Source organism: Tyto alba, unplaced genomic scaffold (assembly GCF_018691265.1).
Source record: "Tyto alba isolate M040663 unplaced genomic scaffold, T.alba_DEE_v4.0 Super-Scaffold_49, whole genome shotgun sequence".
In the NCBI taxonomy this organism is placed as follows: domain Eukaryota; kingdom Metazoa; phylum Chordata; class Aves; order Strigiformes; family Tytonidae; genus Tyto; species Tyto alba.
Window position 1 is genome coordinate 788,748 of NW_024881325.1, and position 19,886 is coordinate 808,633.

Here is a 19,886-nt window from a genome sequence, read left to right on the forward strand (position 1 = left end):
TATTTCATTTTTGTTTTGCTCAAATAACAATGATTTGTTTCAGTAATGTGGCTCAAAGTCTGTGAGCTACTGTCAAACTTCATAGGTCAGTTTACTCATTTTGCAGTCCCTATGCTACTGGAGAGTTATTCTAACAGCTGCAGATTTTGCCTTCTTTCCCTACATTTTAACTAATTCTTTTACATGTTAATGGCACAGACACAAAAACAAGACCCTGCATCTTCATGTGCAGTAATCTGGAGATGATAAAAGCACCTGTAGATGTCTACAGTTTGATGTGATAACAAATGAAGTTGAAAAAAAGCAGGGAGGTGGGAGAGCATTTGAAAACAAGTCAAATGTATTTATCGCCACTCCAGGATTTACTACCTTAAAGCAAATGCACTGTATTCAGCTGGCATAGGGAATAATCTTAGGTGCTATGGAAGAAAAAAAACTTTCACAATAAGAAATTGCTGAGAAATTAAAATTCCGTATTCAAGAAGGAACCAACTTTAATAGGAAGATTGCCAGGCAACCAGCAGATTGACTGTGTCATTCAAGCCATACTTGCTATGAAATATTCCTACTGGTGCCAACACAGTATTTTTTTTTCCTTTTTCTTTTTTTGTCTTTCAGGGTGGGATGTACGTCTTTCAGTTATTTGATTCTTATGCAGCCAGTGGCATGTGCCTTCTTTTTGTTGCCATATTTGAATGTGTCTGCATAGGCTGGGTTTACGGTGAGTTGCTGAAAATTGCTGTGGCTTTCAGTTTTTCTGTTTGAATAAAAATAATGTGAAAGCCTTGTACCCTTATGGAGCGGGGCCTTCCACTTTCCATGCCCTACCAAAAGCCAGGAATGCCTTTTTTTCCCCCTCTAAATAACAGAGATAGTGGAATAGATTTTTTAAATTTTGTTTTCCTTTGGTCCTTGTCAGGACTGACCTCCACCTTCCTTCACGAAGGAAGTCCCTAGCTGCCTTAGAAAGCAGGAGTGGCAATAAGTCTTTCTTCTCTCACGAAGCGTCTGTGAAGGACATATTCCCCTCCATTTCTGAGGCTCTCAGATAAATCCAGGGAAGTTGGAGTTCATGCCTCATAAACACTGAAGGGACACAGCAGTGTGCCTTGCTCTGCTGTTTCTGTCTGCCAGCGAAGTCAAGAGAACACCAGCACCGTGCTGGGCTTGGTTGTGGTTACATCCCGTAGCGGTTTGGCTCACAAAGAACCGACAATTTTACTTTGCAAAACAACGTACGAACTTCAGATCACACATGTCGCCAGCTATCTAGGGGTTCACACACGAGTCTGTAGCACATATATAGTCTTTAACTGGGCTTGCTCCGACTCTTACTGACCAGAAGCCATTCCTATGTGACAGCTAGCCAGCTCCTACTCTCTGTTCATGTGGGTCAGATGCAGCTGTAGGCAGCAATCTGCCACAGGTGCCGAGCAGGTGACAGAAAGATGCATGTGTCAGGGAAAGAGACAGCAGCTGCAGTCTTTGGAGCTCTGTCAGAACCTATGTTTTACTCCTTACTGCTTTAAATATTGACCTGTACAACCTCTTACATGCACATTCTAAATCTGCTTTTCATTTTTTTTTTTTGGGGGGGGGGCAGGCAGCAATCGCTTTTATGACAACATCGAAGACATGATTGGTTACAAACCACTGTCATTGATTAAATGGTGCTGGATGGTCTTAACTCCAGGTATTTGTGCAGTAAGTACAGAACATCGAAATAACTTGGTTTAGACATCAAGACAGTTTTCTGTGCAAATTTTTGGAATTTTGCTGCTGCTAATAGTTCACAATGGTTGAGGAAAATGCCTACTGATTTGTAGCATATGTATTAATTAAAAAACACTCCATGGGATCTGTAAAAATTGTTAAATATTCTGTGAATTGTGAGAAAACTTAGTATATACAATATTAGGAAAAAAATAAACTCAGGGCCCTAAATGAACAGTTGCCAGTACAACGGAGGCTTTTTTTTCACTGCACTGCTAGTATACCTTCTGTCTACCCAGCATAACTCCAGCTCTGCCAGACTTGTGCTGGTTTCCTTGCTGCTCCAGTCTCCTCTTTCCTTCCTTCTCTTTGGGTGAGTAGACATTTTTCAAAGAAAACAGGACGTTTTTTCTTCTAGAAAAAGTAGTAGAAGAGGCCAAAAACATGTCGCACATGCATGAAGAATGGGAAGGAATTTGCCTTATCAGAAGCTAGCAGTACTGGTGCCAACTCTGGTGTGCTCTGCTGCAGCTAGGGAACAGGGACAAAATTTCAAAAGGAGCATGACCAGATTGCCCAGGAATTTCATCCACAAGTGCTTGAGGATTTGATCCTAAAGCTTTCCAGTTGTCCAATACTTAAATGATACCAACTGCAAAACCACAGATGCTGGGGCACCTGGAGATCTGGGTTCCCTTGAGCTCTGCCAGTTCATCTGCAAACTTGGGAAAATTTTTGACTCATCTTCACCAACTGTGAAATGAACTTAATATCACTTGCTCTTGTACACTCTTTTCACCACTTTGGAGAAAAGAACACTGTAACTTTTCTATATTTCATAATTTTATATGTTCCAAACTGCTTGATTAGACAACCGTTGAATTCAGACAGATGTGTTTGAGTTTTGATGAGAACGAGAGTTGGGCTGCATAGCTGCAGTTACAGACAGTGGATTAAGGTAACTTTGAAAATTTTGGCTTTCCTTTTTCATCATGGCAGGTTGGAGAGAATGCAGCTTGTGTTACTTAATCACAGCTGGTTCATGGTAGTAAAACTTAATCTTTCCTGCCCAGGTACTGTTTGCCATCAAAGTGCTGGTTTTATTGTCATTGAGAGGTAAATAGGATTTAAACTTGAAAGGTTGATCATTTCTGTGGAAGCCACTGAGACACGTTATTTAAGCTGTATATAAAAGAGAATATTGCTGCTGTTTTTTATTTTTTCTCTGATTGAAACTTTCCATCTTTAGGAAGACTGGTGTTGCCTAAACAGTCAATCATTTTATTGTTACATAGGCAGTGTTTTTTCAAATATCACTAACATGTTTCTCTGCTTATTTCAGGGAATCTTCATCTTTTTCCTGGTGAAATACAAGCCTTTGAAATACAATAATGTATATATATACCCTGACTGGGGCTATGGCATAGGGTGGATGATGGCACTCTCTTCCATGATCTGCATCCCTTTGTGGATCTGCATTAAGCTGTGGAAGACAGAAGGCACTTTCATAGAGGTAAGATATATTTTCAGATTAATGATACCGAAAAAAAGAAGTGCGAAGGGAGTGTGAATCCTCAGCTGCATAAGACTAAGCACAGTTTAATCAAAAAAGCAGTGCCACATACCTGTTCCAGTGGCAGCTTGGGTTAGGCCTTTCAGTCACTGGTGGAAAGAGGCATCTGAATTTTCTCTATTTTCTTCTCAATTTCCTTTTTTTTTTTTTTTTTACCTTCCCTGACTTCAGCCTGTGGTAAACTATCCAATACTAAAGCTTTAAGGTACTCTGTTCTTACTCAATGTATAGCTTAAAATGTCTGTATTATCAGCTAAATCCTTCAAGAAGGTTTGTACCAGCCATTCATTCAGGTCATCTGCCTTCTTTCCACGGTTTTAGTAACTAATATTTGTGCTGCCAGGATTTTCCTCCAGGAGCTGGGGAGCAGACACTCACATATGTCCTCTGGACAGGTTTCCTGATTACTGTTCTCCAAGTGAGAAATAGAGGCAAAAGAAATCTCCAGTGCAATTTACTAGCATTAGGTGTCAGGTTATCTCAGATCTAGGCTGAGGTTAAGATTACTAACTATAAGATTTTTCTCCAAAGAAAGACAGTGAAGATGATTATAATGGAAGAACCAAGAATATCAATCTTATTCAGCCATTTGGGATTTCTCATATTGCAAAAAAACCCTGGTTCTGTCATCTGGAGTTCCTTAGATGCTAGTCAGGAAAAGTAGGTATCCCAGTATTGCCTCCTATCTCAATGCATATATGGAAGGGACTTTATTCAGTCCCTTTCATGCTTTCTCAGTCTTTCTGATATTCGCTAGGACAATGCCAACATGAAGAACAAACCAGAAGGAATTTCTGTGCCTAGGATGCCGGGGGCTCATTAACTTATCTAGCATGCCTGAAAGATCTGTCTCACAGTGTATATCCCCACTTTCAAAATTACCCTCTGCTCAGAATACAAGTGTATGACTTCTGAATATATCTGAGTATATCTCATTGTAACAGTTACTCCTTTTTTGAATGGAGAAGCTAACACACAATTTATTGTGCTGGCTGACGGCAGTCTGTATTGAAATGACTCCCTTAAGCTGATTAAATACGGCCTGGAGACTACCTAGGAGATCTTTACTGCGGGTATATAAACACAAAATGAATTGTCCATAATATCGTTTCCTTAGCATGTCAAAAAAGAAGTTTTGCACAAATCTTAACATTTAATATTTTCTTAATGCATCAACATTACCCAGTCTCTGCAAGTAAATAGACTTTGTTTATAGAATCTTGTTTTGCATTGCCTTGTAGTCTGAAGCACTGCAGACAGGTCATTATCTTTTCCATGCATGAACAATGACGGGTTTTTTAATTACAACTGGGAGCTTCTCAGCAAGCCAGCTTCCTGAAACATCTCTGCTCCCCAGGCTGTAAGCAGCAATGTTGCTACTGATGTTATTTCTATAAAAGAGAAAGTTCTCAGAGGAACATGCAGCTGAATTCTTTTGTTCTTTATTGTAGCTTCCTACACTTTGACAGTCTCATGTTTATTTATTTTTTTCAGTGTATGTCCTTTGACTATATCATGAGAAACAAAATATACCCATATAACAGGCCTTACCCAGAACATTGTGCTGAGTTTCTTCATGGAAGGGAACGCTACTCTAAATCAGCATGAAACATCACTTTGACTTTGTCTTCACCTTCTTTCTCTAGACTTTGGTCTGGTGTGATTTGTGAAGAACTGTGGCATGGAGCTTTATGGATAAACCTATAACAGGGAAACGAGGCAGACATGCAAGAGAAAAGGGTGTTATAGTCAATCTGTTTAAGAAATGTGTGTCTATGACCAAGGAAAAGATAATGCTTTCCATTTTCTCAAATTTTCTAGAAATTCAGGAAGTTGATTACACCTAGCTCAGATCTGAAAATGAGAGGGAAACTTGGAGGAGGAGCCTACATTGCAGCAATAAATGACTGCGATGCCAAACTGAAAGGAGATGGCACCATTTCAACCATTACAGAAAAGGAGACGCATTTCTGAAAGAACTATCTTTTTTGTTTTATTTTTTTGTATGTATAAATAAATAAATAAATAAATTCACTTAATTATAGAGGCTGGCTTGTTTTGCACAGAATTTTATTAACCAGTTAATTTTAAAGTGAAAATTGTATACTTGTTTAAAAGTGATTTTTTTAAATTACTATATAAGTAATGATTATGTAAAAGAAAAAGAAATAGTATTATATGGTATGTTAGTGATGACTTCTTGTAATATGGTGATTTCGTAAATGTTTTTTTTAGAAGTTAGAGGGACCTGTAAAATGTGCTGTAAAACTTTTCTACTTTGATTTCTGGCAGGAGTAATGTTGTATAGATATATGCATTCTAATCTGTAAGCATTTCAGACCATTTCAGCATTTAATGTATGTATATAAAGGGGACCGGAATGTCCTTTTGTTTATATTGGAAGAAATTGTGAGGGGATGGGGGGAATACTTGTAACCGTTGTTGCATATTCCTGTCTAAATGTGGGCTGTGTCCGGAGTCCACTGAAATCAGAGGGAGCCTTCCCAACGGAGGCCAGTGCCTTTTGCACCAGGCTGCGAGCCCTTCTGGCCTTCCACAGGCTAGGCCAGCTGCAAGACCGAGTTTTGCACCCAAAAGGCTCTTCTTTGAGGGCAAGTTTTGTGAAGTCAACAGGAAGCACCACCTCAGCTGCTCTTACCGCCTTCCCTCCACCCTCCATCTGCTCCAACAGGTCTAAAAATGTGGTGGAATGGGCCCACTTCTGAGTCACTGTTTTTTCTGGAGATTGGATAGAAAATATTTCATAAGAGCTATGAATTTTGCTGCTCTTGTAACTCTCTAAAATGATGTGTACTGCTTCAGGAGACCTCTAACTTTTTCAGTTTCTTTAGTGTCTAGGTGGCCGGTACTTAATTTTGTTGACAGTTCCCATCCCCTCAAGTAAAATGTGTTTGTCTATGCTTGTACAAGAGGAGACCAAGGTTACTTTATATACGCGGCGATGTTCTGAGGAAAACAAAAGCATGTTTAGAGCTCTGCATACCTTTGCCTCTCTGTCTGTCTCTTTATCTGTTTGCCAGTCTGGCTGTCTGAACATCTGTTTGTTCCCCTCAAAAGAAACCAAGGATCCTGTAATGACAATCTGTAGCACTACATAGCTTTTCTCATCTTCAAGACACTTTCTAGATACTCTCAGATTAGGCACGGATTCTTCTACCTTGAACAGTATTGAAGCTTGCACTGAAGTCAGAATAAGAGATTATTTGGTGAAAGACTAGAGTAATTCAATCTTAGTTTCTGCAAGAATTCCAGGAGGTAATTTGTAGATGGTGCAGATGAAGGAATTAAGACAGGGATGTTGTGACTTCTCTGTTTTACGACGAGTTTGTGGTATCAGGCCGCTTTATCCTATCAATTGTATGAAGTGACTCCCTCTGATTTAAAACAGATTTTGTATGTGAATCCAACTGATAGATGGTTGTTACCATGAGGTATTCAAATGCTAGTCCCAGTATCAAAATCTCTAGACTATTTCTTGGGTTGTTTTGGGGTTTGTTTTTTTGTTTTTTTTTTGTTTGTTTTTTTTTTTGTTTGTTTGTTTTTTTTTTTGTTCTGCCAATATCCCAAACACTATTACTTGTTCTGGACAGCTATCTATTTTTCTCATCCTGTTCTTTCATTTAATGGTTGTATGAGAAACCTGTGGAGGAATACTGTAATATAGTGCACAGTGTTTGATGGAGAGAGACAAGTAACAGCCTAAGACAGCTCAGAAGAAATGTCATAAAATCTGCTGTCTTCTCTGCAATTCAAAATCACCAAAGCTCAGGTACCAGCAATCTGGAGTTATTAGAAACAGAAGTGGCTGCTGGCCTTCAACAGAGAAAAACATTTCACCAGAAGTCACTAAGTATATCTTAATATTACATAGAATAGTACATGTAGTCAGCATTTCTTTGAGATTTTACGGTTACCTCTTAAAATAGCATTTGCATAGAATTGCTTTGTCTTGAGTCACATCATTAAATCAAATAGATTTATTTAATATTTATCTTATTTGTATTTTTTGTGTGGAAAGGCCATTTTGAAGGAGCCTGCCTTTGTGAAGGTACAGAACTATCACCTTGTGAATGCTGGCCTCCCTCAGAGGGACTCTTCAGCTTGGCATCCAGAACTAGGTGTTACCAATGAAAAAATCACAGTCCTGCTGGAAAATGGTATTGCTGGAAGAGAAATGCTCCCAGAATTGAAACCACATACTGAGTTATATAGAAAAAAGCAATTGATCGCTACATATTGACACTGAAAAAATGCCCACTCCAAACCCCAGAAAGTAACATTTTTGGAATTCCTAATGAGTCATAAATATTTCTACTCCAGTGTCCCTCTCTTGTCTTTCTCTACACCCACCAGAGTTGCAGAACTAAGGTCCCAAAGCCACATATGGGCCTTGGGATGGATTCTGTTCTCTTCCAGAGTAAACGTCAACACATTGTCTTATCAGTGAAGGATGTGCAAATGTAGATGCACTGTTAGGTTACACTTGGGCTTGATTTCTAGTAAGTTATCTTCAGCAATCAGGACTGCTCAGGAGTGTTTACAGTAAAGTGTGCCAGGAGGTAGAACCCACACCACTCAACTGGCCATCCATTAGACACAAAATGAAAATCCCAGACTAGTCAGCATTGCCCTTTGAATCATAATACACACTGCCGTAGCAGAAAAACTTGACTGGTGCATTTTAGCTTGTCGGTGTACTTTGAACTGTTGTACTCATCCAAATATCTCCACAGGAACTATGTACTTTGTGTGGAACATGCTTCCTATTCTGCTGCTATGAACCATTTCACCTGTAGCTTTATACACATACATATGGTTTGGCATGGTCTAAAGTATTATACAGTATTACTAACGTGATGTGCTTGTAAATGTGTGCATTTAATATCTGACTTGTTTAACACTTTACTGATTTTTTTAAAATATATTTTTCTTTTGTGGGGAGGGAAGTGGGAGGGTAAATTTCTTAATAATATTTGTGTTTTGTTTGTTTTTTTTTCAAACAATATGAAGGGGAAAATGCAAAAAACAACTATGTCACCATGAATTTTTTTTTATGCAGTAGAAACAATATTGCCCTTTTCTGAAATATCTGCAGTATTATTAAAAATAATACAATAAAAATGAACAACCACTAAGGTTTATGTAACATTTTACACAAAGAAAGATTCTGTTTGGTTTTGAAGGGCACAAGATTTCATCTACTTACTTGTTTTCAAAAATTAAAGGAAATGGGCAAAACCCATTCTGTGTATTTTAGTTTATATTAATGTATTTTACATGACCCTCACCTAACAAATCAAATAATGACAACTACCCTGTTAGGGCAGATATATGCCCCTTGATTTTAAATGAGGAACTCAGAAACAAGAGAAGATTTAGCAACTTGTTTGAGCTCATCCAGTAAATCTGTGGCTAAAACAAACTGAAGTTTCCGGATCTCACAACTTGATGTCACTGTTCTTTAGTAGAAATCCATGTTGCCATGGGAAAATGCACACCCGCCACCACTTTCCTCCTCCTACCCCACCCCTCCTGACTCCTGGCTGTGTTTGGTTGTGGTCTGCTTTGTGTGGCTGGCAGTGTTGGGAGGGCCATGTAGGGACCCACCTCGGGAACTGGCCTGGCTGAAACTCCACCCAGCAAGAGCCTACAGTTAGGTCTCGGTAACGCCAGCTTGTTGTCTGGCCATACAAATGTTAGTGCTGAAGGTAGACACCACAGGAAAGCGAATTACATCTTCCAGCTGCTATATATGTACTGCTGGATTAAAATAACCTTCTAACCATGGTCTCAGTCCAATGCTCTGTCCCTCTGATGATCTTTTGTACTATGATTTTATGCCTTTATACTCTTCTATGCATCTGGAGTACTGTGTCCAGCTTGAGGGCCCCCAACAGCAGAAGGACACGGAGCTGCTTGAGTGGGGCCAGAGGAGGCCACGAAGATGCTGGGGGGGCTGGAGCAGCTCCCCTGGGAGGCCGGGCTGAGGGATTTGGGGGGGTTCAGCCTGGAGAAGAGAAGGCTCTGGGGAGACCTTCGAGCGGCCTCCCGGGGCTTAAAGGGGGGACAGAAAAGGTGGGGAGGGACTCTGGGTCAGGGGTTGGGGGTAGGATGAGGGGTGACAGTTTTAAACTGACCAAGGGCAGATTTAGGTGAGATCTAAGGCAGAAATTCTTCCCTGTGGGGGGGGTGAGGTGCTGGCCCAGGGTGCCCAGAGCAGCTGTGGCTGCCCCCTCCCTGGAAGGGTTCAAGGCCAGGTTGGACGGGGCTGGGAGCACCCTGGGCTGGGGGAAGGGGGCCCTGCCCGGGGCAGGGGGGTGGGACTAGATGGTCTCTAAGTTCCCTTCCAACCCAAACCAGCCTGTGGTTCTATGATTCTTTCTTATGTCTGTGGCCCATGTACAGGGAAAAAATGCTTGCTTTAGTACATGATGTGCTGATGAAAAATTCTGATATTCTATCCTGAGGCACCCTATTATATAGTAGCCTGCCACAGAGGAAATGAAGCTCTTTTCTTAAAGGCTGTTTCTCATCTTGATTTAATGAAGCATGGCTATAATAAGGAAAATGTGCTATGGATTTTGACAAAGCCTTTCAATTCCTCTCTGACTGTACCAACTACTACCCAGCAGCAAAGAGACCACAGGAATGAGGTGCACTCTTTCCTCAGGGTTGATGTCCTTCCATCTGCAGCAGCAGCACATGGCAGACCTAGGATCCAGCCAGGCAACATTACAAGGTTCTTGGCCGCATCCTGCAACTAAATATTGAGTAAATCTGAACATATTGAGAAATTTTGCCTCAGAGGTTGATGACTCTCCATTCAGAGGAACACCTGAACTTGGTCGTCCAAGAGCAGCACCAAGTCTAGTGAAGAATTCTAAACTCACCAATTTCTACCTAGATCAAAAATGCCCTAGTGGATTATATACTTGCACATTTAGCTGGAAGAAGATGTGAAAATTTGCACAAAGACAAAAATAAAAAGGAGAAAAATGGCTGGGATTCTCTTAAAAAAGGTTTGGAGAAGGCTGAAAAGCTTGAGGAGGCATAATGTACAACTGCTCTGATTCCCCAGATCTGTATGAACACTAAGGAGTGAGTGCCAAGAGTGGAAGACAGTTTCTGGGTCTTCTTTCTAAAGCTACTCTTAAAATATAAACTACTCATTACAATGTAATACAGCAAAAGGGACTAAGATTTGGGTGCTGATTTGAAGTGAGAATTTGAGGGAAGAGTTGCACACCCCTTTTCTTATATACTTCAATTTTAAAAGGATCAGCTCCTTCATCTTCTTTAATCTTTGCTCTCTGACAGCTGCAACCACTCTCAGCCATGACCAGCACTCTCTCAAGTCATCATGAATTCCAGTCACATCCACCTTCTTGTTGGCTGGCCATGCTCACATTGATTGCAGAAAGCTCTTCTTGGGCTTTCAAGCTAATTTTCTGCATCTACCCACCTCAGTTTCCATGATCATCATCTGCGCATCCTGCAAACAGAATAGCCTTGAGCTGTGTTGCTGGTACTGCCAAATCAGAAGCTCAAGTATCACACATTGTCATAAGTAGAAGGAAAAAAAAAAAAAATCTTTGCATGTTCCGAGAAATGTCTTGCCAGCAATTGTTTCTAGTGCTATTACAATACGTGCTAGAAGCCTCAACCAGGCCCCTGTTTCTCAAGAGATGCTACTGCCAGCTGATGGAGATGGTCCTTCTACATCATGATGAGGTCCATGGCTTTTAAAATGAGAGAGTCCTTGCTACCATGGTATTCCAGTTAAACAAGAAGAGAAGCATAAAGGTAGCCACGAGTTCCTTGTTATAAATGGATAGTGACAAAATATTGAGGTGTGCTTTCTGTTTCCATCAGCTTGCTCTTAACACAGTCTGTCAGCTGGCTCCACTATCCATTCCTGGCACTTAGTACAGCACTATGCAAGAGACACAGCAGCTTTTCTGAAATGTTATTGTAAAACATCTTATCAGAAACACTGAGAGCTCTGGCTGATCTCTTTTTATTTAAATGACAACAACCACTTATTTATCATACTATACACAGATGAATCATTCCTCTCCTAATCCCAAAGGGCTAAAAAGTGCCTGCAGTTAAGGCATGCTATGCTCGTGAGAGCAAGCTACAGCTATTCAGGCAGACAGCTCCAGGGCCAATTCTAAGTTTGGTTACAGCCAGCGACATGGCAGTTAGCTGTGCTCTGATCAGCACTGGTGTCAGGGAGCCCTGACACCCACATGCGCAAGTGAGAGATACAGCGGCCAAAGACAGCACAAAGCATGGTAAGGGGACACAGTCAAGACATTGTACTACCTGTGCCTTCACAAGCCTCATGCATTTGGAAAAGGTATTGTGTGGTTTAGTCACACGTGACAGGAGATGTCAGGGTTGATTCTGTGTTTACATCCTTTCCTCTGTGAATCAGCACAACTGGGCTTAGCAGGAGCAGGCTCAGCTGTGTGAGCAGCGGATCAGAAGCGGCTGCAGAGCACCACCTTGCTTTGAGCTCTGCTTAAGTAGGCATGCCAAAGCACTGGCATTTTTTCTAATCAAGCCCTACTCTTAGCTTGCTCCCAAATTAATTTTGAAGAACAAATACATAAACCCCAACAGAAGCATGCCTGCGAATTATTTTGGGCTTTATCACGTTGCTTGGTTTTGGTGTTTTGTTTTGCTGGGTTTTTTTAACTTTTCCAGCAGAAATAATTTTGTTGTCTGTGTTGAAATGCAGGCAAAAATTACAAGCCAGATAATGCAGTACCAGGTCAGTAAGCAGAAATCATGAGAAGAATAGGCTATTAAGATAAGGAAAGGACAAGTAATCTCTATGTTGCCTGCAGGGATGAAAGCATGATGTATTACAACTGCCATTTAAATCAGCTTTTAACTTTTACTTTCCAGATATTATTTCCAGAAAACTAGCCCAGTTTATCTTTAAAAGTCTCCGTTTGCTTGCCAAGCTTTTGCCTTAGACTTCACAGAAAACTTGCTGGGTTCTTGTAGCACAGACTTCTCCACCTCCTCCTCCCCATGCTTTAAGGTCCACTTCTTCTGTAGGCACCACTTTTCTCCTGTACATCTGTGCTTCCTCTTCAGAGCAATTCAGCATAACCTCTGCTTCTGCAGAAGGAGGAGAAAGTGGTGGTGTTGGAGGTGATTAGCTGATTGGATTAATTAAAAGTAGTTAACAGCACATGGTGACCATGACTGGGGAAGAAAAGGAAAGTGATGTAAGAGAAGGTAGGGAGAAGTTGCCTTAGGAAAGAAGTGGGTGAGGGGTGTTTTGGGGTGGTGGTGTGCATGGCTGTTGGAACCCGTATCATGAATGCGGTGACTGTGACCTGTTTTGCCTTCCTCAAGCACCCAACAGTTAGGAGTTGTGAAGTGAGGGGTGGGTGACAGAGGTTTGTTTCAACTAGTTTTCTGGCACTGTAGCTCCTGGAGTTAGTCTCTGTTTTTTTCAAATACTTTTGGATTGTGTTTGAGGCCTTTGTGTGTGCTGTGATCTGAACTGGCAAAACTGTTGTAGTATTCAAACTAACAGAATGTGCAGGTTGTTCCTCAATTATTCCCAGCCTTGCCAAACTCAACTTCCACAAGATCCTGTATTATCTATCCCACACATGTACAGTTTAAATCGTAAGCCTTCTCTTTGTATTGTAGTGCTGTTGCTAGTTAAAAAATCCTAATTATTTAGATCTTTCAAGTAAGATGGTTTAAAATTCTTTGGAGTTAAAGGATTTTTTTTTTCAGAAAATGTTCTCAAAACCTTGTGTGTTCTCGTTGGGAACTGTAACACCTAGTCTGATGTAGTCCTATGGCACATCACTAGCCTGTACAGACTTAGATGTCCTTTGAGGTGGTATATCAAGGTAGGGTAAACACAAGCTTTTAACTATTCAGCTGGAGGAGTTTAATGGACATGTATTTTGTAGAGTTTGGGGGTTTTGTATGAAAATATCAAATGTTATAATAGTTCTGTTTTGGGAAATAATATGCAGGTAGGATGGAGTTGAAGACGCATCATTGAGTAAACTGAGTATATTTGGTGCTGCATCTCAGGTTGGTTATTGAATAAAAGCTGCTGTAGTAACTTCATGGATTGATAGAACTGTCTGAGGAATATTTCAACTCTGAAGCTAGTGGCCTTTGCACGCTGGAATGCTGCTTTCTTGCAGCAGCTACCATTCTTCATTTACGTGCAATCAGCTGAAACAGAGAGACTGTTTCTTCTAATTAAGACAGAAATAATGAATGAAATCTCTGACTTAAAAATTAGATTTCCTCCAGCTGAAACTTCCATTTCAGAACTGAAATGGGAGAAAAGAGCTTATGCTAGTTGCAGTCTCTCCACTGTGCTATGAGATGTAGAGGAGTCCCGGAGGTATCAGACAACAGCAGCCCCCTTGGCTGTTGGGTGCTACAGATACCTTTTAACAGCATTTCTGTGGTGCAGTGGGGACACCTTTTGGTTAGAATCAGTCTAAACCTGATTAACCTGTGGGTTTGTATATAAAAACCGTCTGCATTCCCGCAGCAAGCAAACAGAGGTCAATTCTATCATTAGCTTTTCCTAGTTCCTTATATGTACTTGACACGCACCATTTCAGGTCATTAGATTTGCAAGTTCTCTCTGCAGTTGCAGCCTGTTTTCATGCAGTTCTGAGTCTTTTCATTGAAAGACACGGTTTCTGTATCATTAGGTGGCAGCACATGCCAACATAAAATCACTTTGTCCCCATAGCTCAGCAACTAAATCGGGGGACATGGAATCAAGAGAGGTTTCTTCAGACCCTAATCGTCATGCAAATAATGCATTTGTAGTCTCTACAGAGGACCTATAGGAATATTTATTGTTTATTAAAACCCCCTAGAAGTTCATGTTGAAGCTGCCATTGTGACGTTAGACTTCTCAGTGAGACTGCAATGGTATAGATGTTTAAAATAATGGGAAAAAAATAATTGGTATAAGGAAAAGTGGCAACCCACAACATATCCTGTGGAAAAGAGAATGCAGATCTGCACAGTAATATTTTTTTGTCAGTGATTGAGAGGCATTACCACCATATGAAAACTATTTTCTTAAACAGTTGTTGTAGTATTCTCAAGAGAAAAAAAAATCATGCCATTTTCTTTGGAGCAGAATTAAATTGTAATTTCCATGTGAAATACAGAAGACAAAGAAAATAAGGGTGTCATACTTTGCATTGAACAGACAAATATCAAACAAGGAATCAACTTACCATAAAACAGGCAGTGAAAGGTAGTGATGGGGCTTTTTAAAAAATATATGAGGAAATATTACCAGTGTGATCACTCAAGTGTTTATGTTCTTATCTGATCAGAGAGATGGTTTAGATCATAACGTAGCTAACCCTCATCTGAGTTTTGATGAGTAATCCTCATAATTAATTTTATCTTCTCAAGCCACAATGAACAGGTATTTGTAAATATTATTGCAATTAAATACATAGCAATAAGCTGTGAAAGTAGGTTCCGCAGCTACATTGTGAGAGCGATGAGCTATCTGGTACTTTCTTATTGGTCTTCTCGGAAGGCAGCTCTCCCAGGAATGCTACTAGAGGTGGCTAGCTTGTACAGCTCTGCATGCCTAAAATGCAAGTGTCAACTGGAAATGTTAACTAGTGCTAGCTGTTGCAGAGATGATTTTTTCCTCTTTCCCAACACCTCTGCTGTCAAATAGTCAAAACCACTACGTGTAGAGACAACATAATTATTTGTAGTCCTCAAAAATTATCATATTTGTACGTAGCATAGAATAGATGGAATTAGTTGTATCTTACATGCGCGTAGTTTTACCACAAAGCAACTTCTGAGTTCAGGATTGCCTGTATCTGTAGACACTCATGGATGTTGATGTCTTTACCAGTTCACCAACATTGCAGGACCACAGTTTTCTTGTTAGTAGTTGAAACAAGTGAATTTTAGGCTGTATCAACCAAGCCGTAAGGGAACTATCTTCTTGTCCTGCATCCAGCATTGTTACATCGCAGCTAGCAATATTTTTAATGTGATCATTCATTTAATTTGGATTTTCTTCAAGTTGTTATATTCCTAAATGTAATAAAATAAGTTAGAGTAACTTCAGGCCTTTGGGAAGACTTGTAGAAAACTGTTATGGATCAGTGGATCTGACATGAACTACATTTCATTTAAAAATAAACAAACAACACCAACAACAAACCCCTCACCCCAAAAAAGTCCAAGCAGCCAGTTCAGCCAGTGAAACCACTTTCATTCCAAGGTCAGACTTCCACATGAATTAGATGGATGGATCTGTTGCTCAGATCTAGTTACTTCAACCTTGAAAGTCAAATTCAAATTTGACTTTTTTTAGTCCTCACATTATTCTTTCTCTGTCTGAATCCTGTCAAATATTCCTGAAGAACATCACAGAATGTACAGTCTTCCATGCATACCACTAAAATGTCCCCACTGTCAGCCAATCCTCAACCACTACCATGGATCTTAGAGGCTTCATTGAGTGTCTGGGAATTAGAGAATTACTAGTTGAAGCAAACCTCCCACCTCCTATTAAATTAGAAGAGGGAATAATTAGTACCTGTAGCCACAGTTTTGTATACAGATGTGAGGTGATGAGATGTACTCGATTTTCAGTAGGAAGAGGAAAATTGGAACAAGGTGCAGATATGTATTTGTGTGTGCATGTGTATGCATATAAAGTAAGGCCTTCAATATGTCTACCTACTCTTTGTGAACAGACCTGAAAAGTATCTGTCTGAGAGGGAAAAGTCACCTGAGATTGGGCAGGACATCGTTACAAAAAACGTCAAGCAAGGAACAATTCGCATTGAAGCTTCAACTGAGAGACCACAGAGGTTATAGTGGGAGATTTCACATTAGAACAGTTGTGCAACTGGACCTGTAGTGATCTGTCAAGCTCCTTCAGCTCTAAATTATGAGAGTTCTTTGAAACAGGTGATTAAAAACTGAGTTTGGACCCTCGGGGTTTACCCTAGGGATTCTGTGATACTTTAAAGTAGCTGTGTTGCTGAACTTAAGTTTCTGCCAATATCAGTTAAAACTGTTCTGCTTTCTCAGTTCTGTCCCTGCCCCCCTCCCCTCATTGTTAATGCCTCCAGGTTTAATCTTGGATCGGAGCCCTGAGCATCTTCAAATAATCTGAATTGTTTTGCCACCTCTGACTAGGATTTTTTCTTTCAGACATAAATAAATATGTATGCCTTACAAATTTCACATGAAAAGGTAATTACAGTGCAGTTCTGAATGAAGAGCCTGATTTGCAGTCGTGAGGATGCCTTCCTTCCATTACTGCTAATACACAACTGTAAGAGATGGTGACTATTTAAAGCTCCAAATTTACCCTGCCTTCTCCTGACAAGCTTGCACATTGATTCTGACATGCAGTCTGACAGCTTCATGGCATTTTGGAATGTTTCAACTGCACTAAGTATGTGGTACTATTTATTTTAGTACCCCCATTCCCACAGCAGCCACTGACTCACAAGAAAAAGCTAAGAGCAATATTTGGCATTTGTTTCTTGCGCAGTATAATTTCCCTGGTTCATTAACCTTCTTTATATAGATGTAAATTCTGAGTCTGACATGGTTATTTTGGGGTCGCATGTCAAAACTAGATTTGTCTGTCTGAGCAACATTTGCTTCTGAAAATGTTTAGAATTCCTTCAGCAACTTTGTCTTTTAAAGCAAATTTTGTATTGTATGTTAAGCTATGTTTATGTTGTACGTTCAAATCTCTAGCACCATTAAACTGTCAGAAGAAAAGCGGGAGGCAAAGGAGAGTGTATTAAGTACCAGCTGTGTGACATTATCCTGTACCTGTTTTACCAGAAATAGTTTCTTTCTGCTTATTCAACACAGAATTACTGCGGACTGAGGGAGGCTGAACGTAAATTCTGCTGTCACTTGTAAATGGACTGGACTGGTTTTAGACATGCAAGCATATATAAAGGGGAGAGGTTAATATTCTTGTAATTATAGGGAAGAGGCTCTAATATGTCTATACTTTTGTGTATGTAAAGCAAAATATGGTGGCAACTAAATTAAGTCCCCATTTCTGCTACAGATTCCTTGTGTGATGGTGGTATACACAGTGCTGCTTTTCCTGTCGCAGTAAGAAAATCTGCATACAAAACTTAACTATTGTGAAACTGTTGCATGCTGTGCAGTACTTTACGTAGGATATACCGAGACTTCTTTTAATTCATATAAAAAGATATTTTTTTTTAAGGCCTGCATGCTTAAGGCATGATGCAGTTTATGAATGTGCTGAAAGCCCGGGTGTTTCCTACTAAGTTATTGGTAGTGTAGAAGTCTGCCCATTAGCATTCTAGCACAAAAGCTTGACTTTGATTCGATTTATGATTTTTTTTGTAAGAATTAAGATATTGGTCTACAGCTAGAGTCTGCAACTGATCTCCCATCCTGTGAGTTATGCATCAGATGTTATGAATAAAACGAATGCCAAGAAAAATGAGATGTGAACACCTGTGAATAAGTCATGAATAATAAATTAACTGAGAAACTATCAGTAATGAGCTTATTCATTGAAACCAATTTGCTTGGTAACACGTTAATAAGCATAACTTTTTTGTCTTTTCAAACACACTTTCTACTTCCTCTCCTCTGTTAGCCATGTTTACCAGAAGAAAGGAAACGCTGCACTCCAGGACTTCTGCAAAACTCACAGCACAAAGACCTCACTCTTTGCTGGGTGAAAAACTGAATGGATGTCCAGGCCCAAAGAGTTGGCCGTGGCCAGTCACAGGTGGTGTTCCCCAGGGCTCAGTATCAGGACCAGTTCTGTTTAATATCTTTATCAGTGATCTGGACGAGAGGCTCGAGTGCACCCTTAGTAAGTCCACAGACACCACCAAGCTGGGCAGGAGTGTGGACCTGCTGGAGGCTAGGAAGGCTCTACAGAGGGATGTGGACAGGCTGGAGCGATGGGCCAAGGCCACCTGAATGAGGTTCAGCAAGGCTCAGCGCCGGGGCCTGCACTTGGCTCACAAGAGCCCCGTGCAATGCTACAGGCTTGGGGCAGCGTGGCTGGAAAGCTGCCTGGTGGGAAAGGACCTGGGGGTGCTGGTCGACAGCCCCATGAATAGGAGCCGGCGGTGTGCCCAGGTGGCCAAGGAGGCCAAGGGCATCCTGGCTTGTACCAGCAATAGTGGGGCCAGCAGGATTTGGGAAGTGACCGACCCCCTGTACTCGGCACTGGTGAGGCTGCACCTCGAATACCGTGTTCAGTTCTGGGCCCCTCACTACAAGAAAGACCTTGAGGTGCTGGAGTGTGTCCAGAGAAGGGAAACGGAGCTGGTGAAGGGTCTGGAGCACAAGTGCTGTGAGGAGCGGCTGAGGGGGCTGGGGGTGTTTAGCCTGGGGAAAAGGAGGCTGAGGGGAGACCTTATCACTCTCTACAAGGACCCAAAAGGAGGTTGTAGTGAGGTGGGTGTCTGTCTGTTCTCCCAGGGGACAAGGGATAGGATGAGAGGAAACGGCCTCAGGTTGTGCCAGGGGAGGTTTAGATTGGATATTAGGAACAATTGAATCAACAAAAAGGTTGTTAAGCACTGGAACAGGCTGTGAAGGGAAGGGGTTGAGTCATCATCCCTGGAGGTATTTAAAAGATGTGTAGACAGGGAGCTTAGGGACATGGTTTAGCGGTGGACTTGGCAGTGCTAGGTTAATGCTTGGACTCTATCTTAAGGGTCTTTTCCAACCTAAATGATTATACGATGGTTCTATCAGGCACCAATATATTTTCTACATTTTTGTGTCCCTGCCCATACAGGGGGATTAGAACTAGATGATCTTTAAAGTGCCTTCTAACCCAAACCATTCTGTGATTCTATGATTCTTCCCTCCAATGTGCCAAGAACAGTGTGTGGGATACAAACTCTGTCTCTCCACTCCAGTGGCTTCTTTCTTGGAAAAGTCAATGCACAGAACGTGCAACTTTCCTCTTGCCTGTACGCCCATTTGGCCTAGGGCTCACCTTATGCACACTTTTCTTCTCTTCCCCACAGATGAAATTGCATTATGAATTAAATCCTCAGTGACCTCACTCTCAGTAGCACCATACAGTTCAGCAGATGTATCAATCCTCTGCTATGGTAGACTGAGTCTCCAGCTGCTGCCAAGGTGCAATTGGATTTGTTGCATCTCATTTTCTATCATGACCTTAAAACTGGCCCCTTGCTCAAAGTATAGGACTCACTTTGGTTTCCCTAGCTGCCTGGCAAAAATGTTTTCAAATCATTTGTAGACCAAGCTAAGAGGAAAATGTCCCCCATAATCTTAAGAAGAACGTAGTTTTCTCTGTGATTTCATACCTTCTAAATGGGAGACGTTAGTTACAAAGATCAGAGAAGTTGGCAATATATGAAATAGGAACATGGGATCACCTCTGCCAGTTTTCCATACTGACCCAGATACTCCCTGCCTGTCCTTTATGTTGTTTGGACCACCACTTTACACTGAGGGTATGGACTCATATGGAAGTATACCCTCCGTATCAATGCAAAATTTGTTTCAAATA

At 40.9% G+C, this 19,886-nt stretch overlaps 1 protein-coding gene and 1 long non-coding RNA gene across 3 annotated transcripts in view; one reads left to right on the top strand and one right to left on the bottom strand.

Annotated features, from left to right (window-relative positions):
- Window positions 1-6,289, top strand: part of SLC6A11 (solute carrier family 6 member 11) — a 105,798-nt gene extending 99,509 nt beyond the window's left edge. For both annotated transcript variants that reach the window (XM_032995829.2, XM_032995830.2), the window contains exons 12-15: window positions 619-721; window positions 1,604-1,704; window positions 3,056-3,226; window positions 5,108-6,289. In XM_032995829.2, the coding sequence (XP_032851720.1) occupies window positions 619-721; window positions 1,604-1,704; window positions 3,056-3,226; window positions 5,108-5,260 (528 nt within the window). In that variant the 3' untranslated portion in view covers window positions 5,261-6,289. The remainder of the gene's footprint in view (window positions 1-618; window positions 722-1,603; window positions 1,705-3,055; window positions 3,227-5,107) is intronic.
- LOC116962375 lies at window positions 558-18,985 on the bottom strand. The gene is made up of 3 exons (XR_004407544.1): window positions 18,902-18,985; window positions 10,632-10,635; window positions 558-568 (listed from the first exon to the last, which is right to left on the bottom strand). It is a non-coding gene; the product is annotated as an uncharacterized LOC116962375 (long non-coding RNA).
- Window positions 18,986-19,886: the final 901 nt, after the last annotated feature.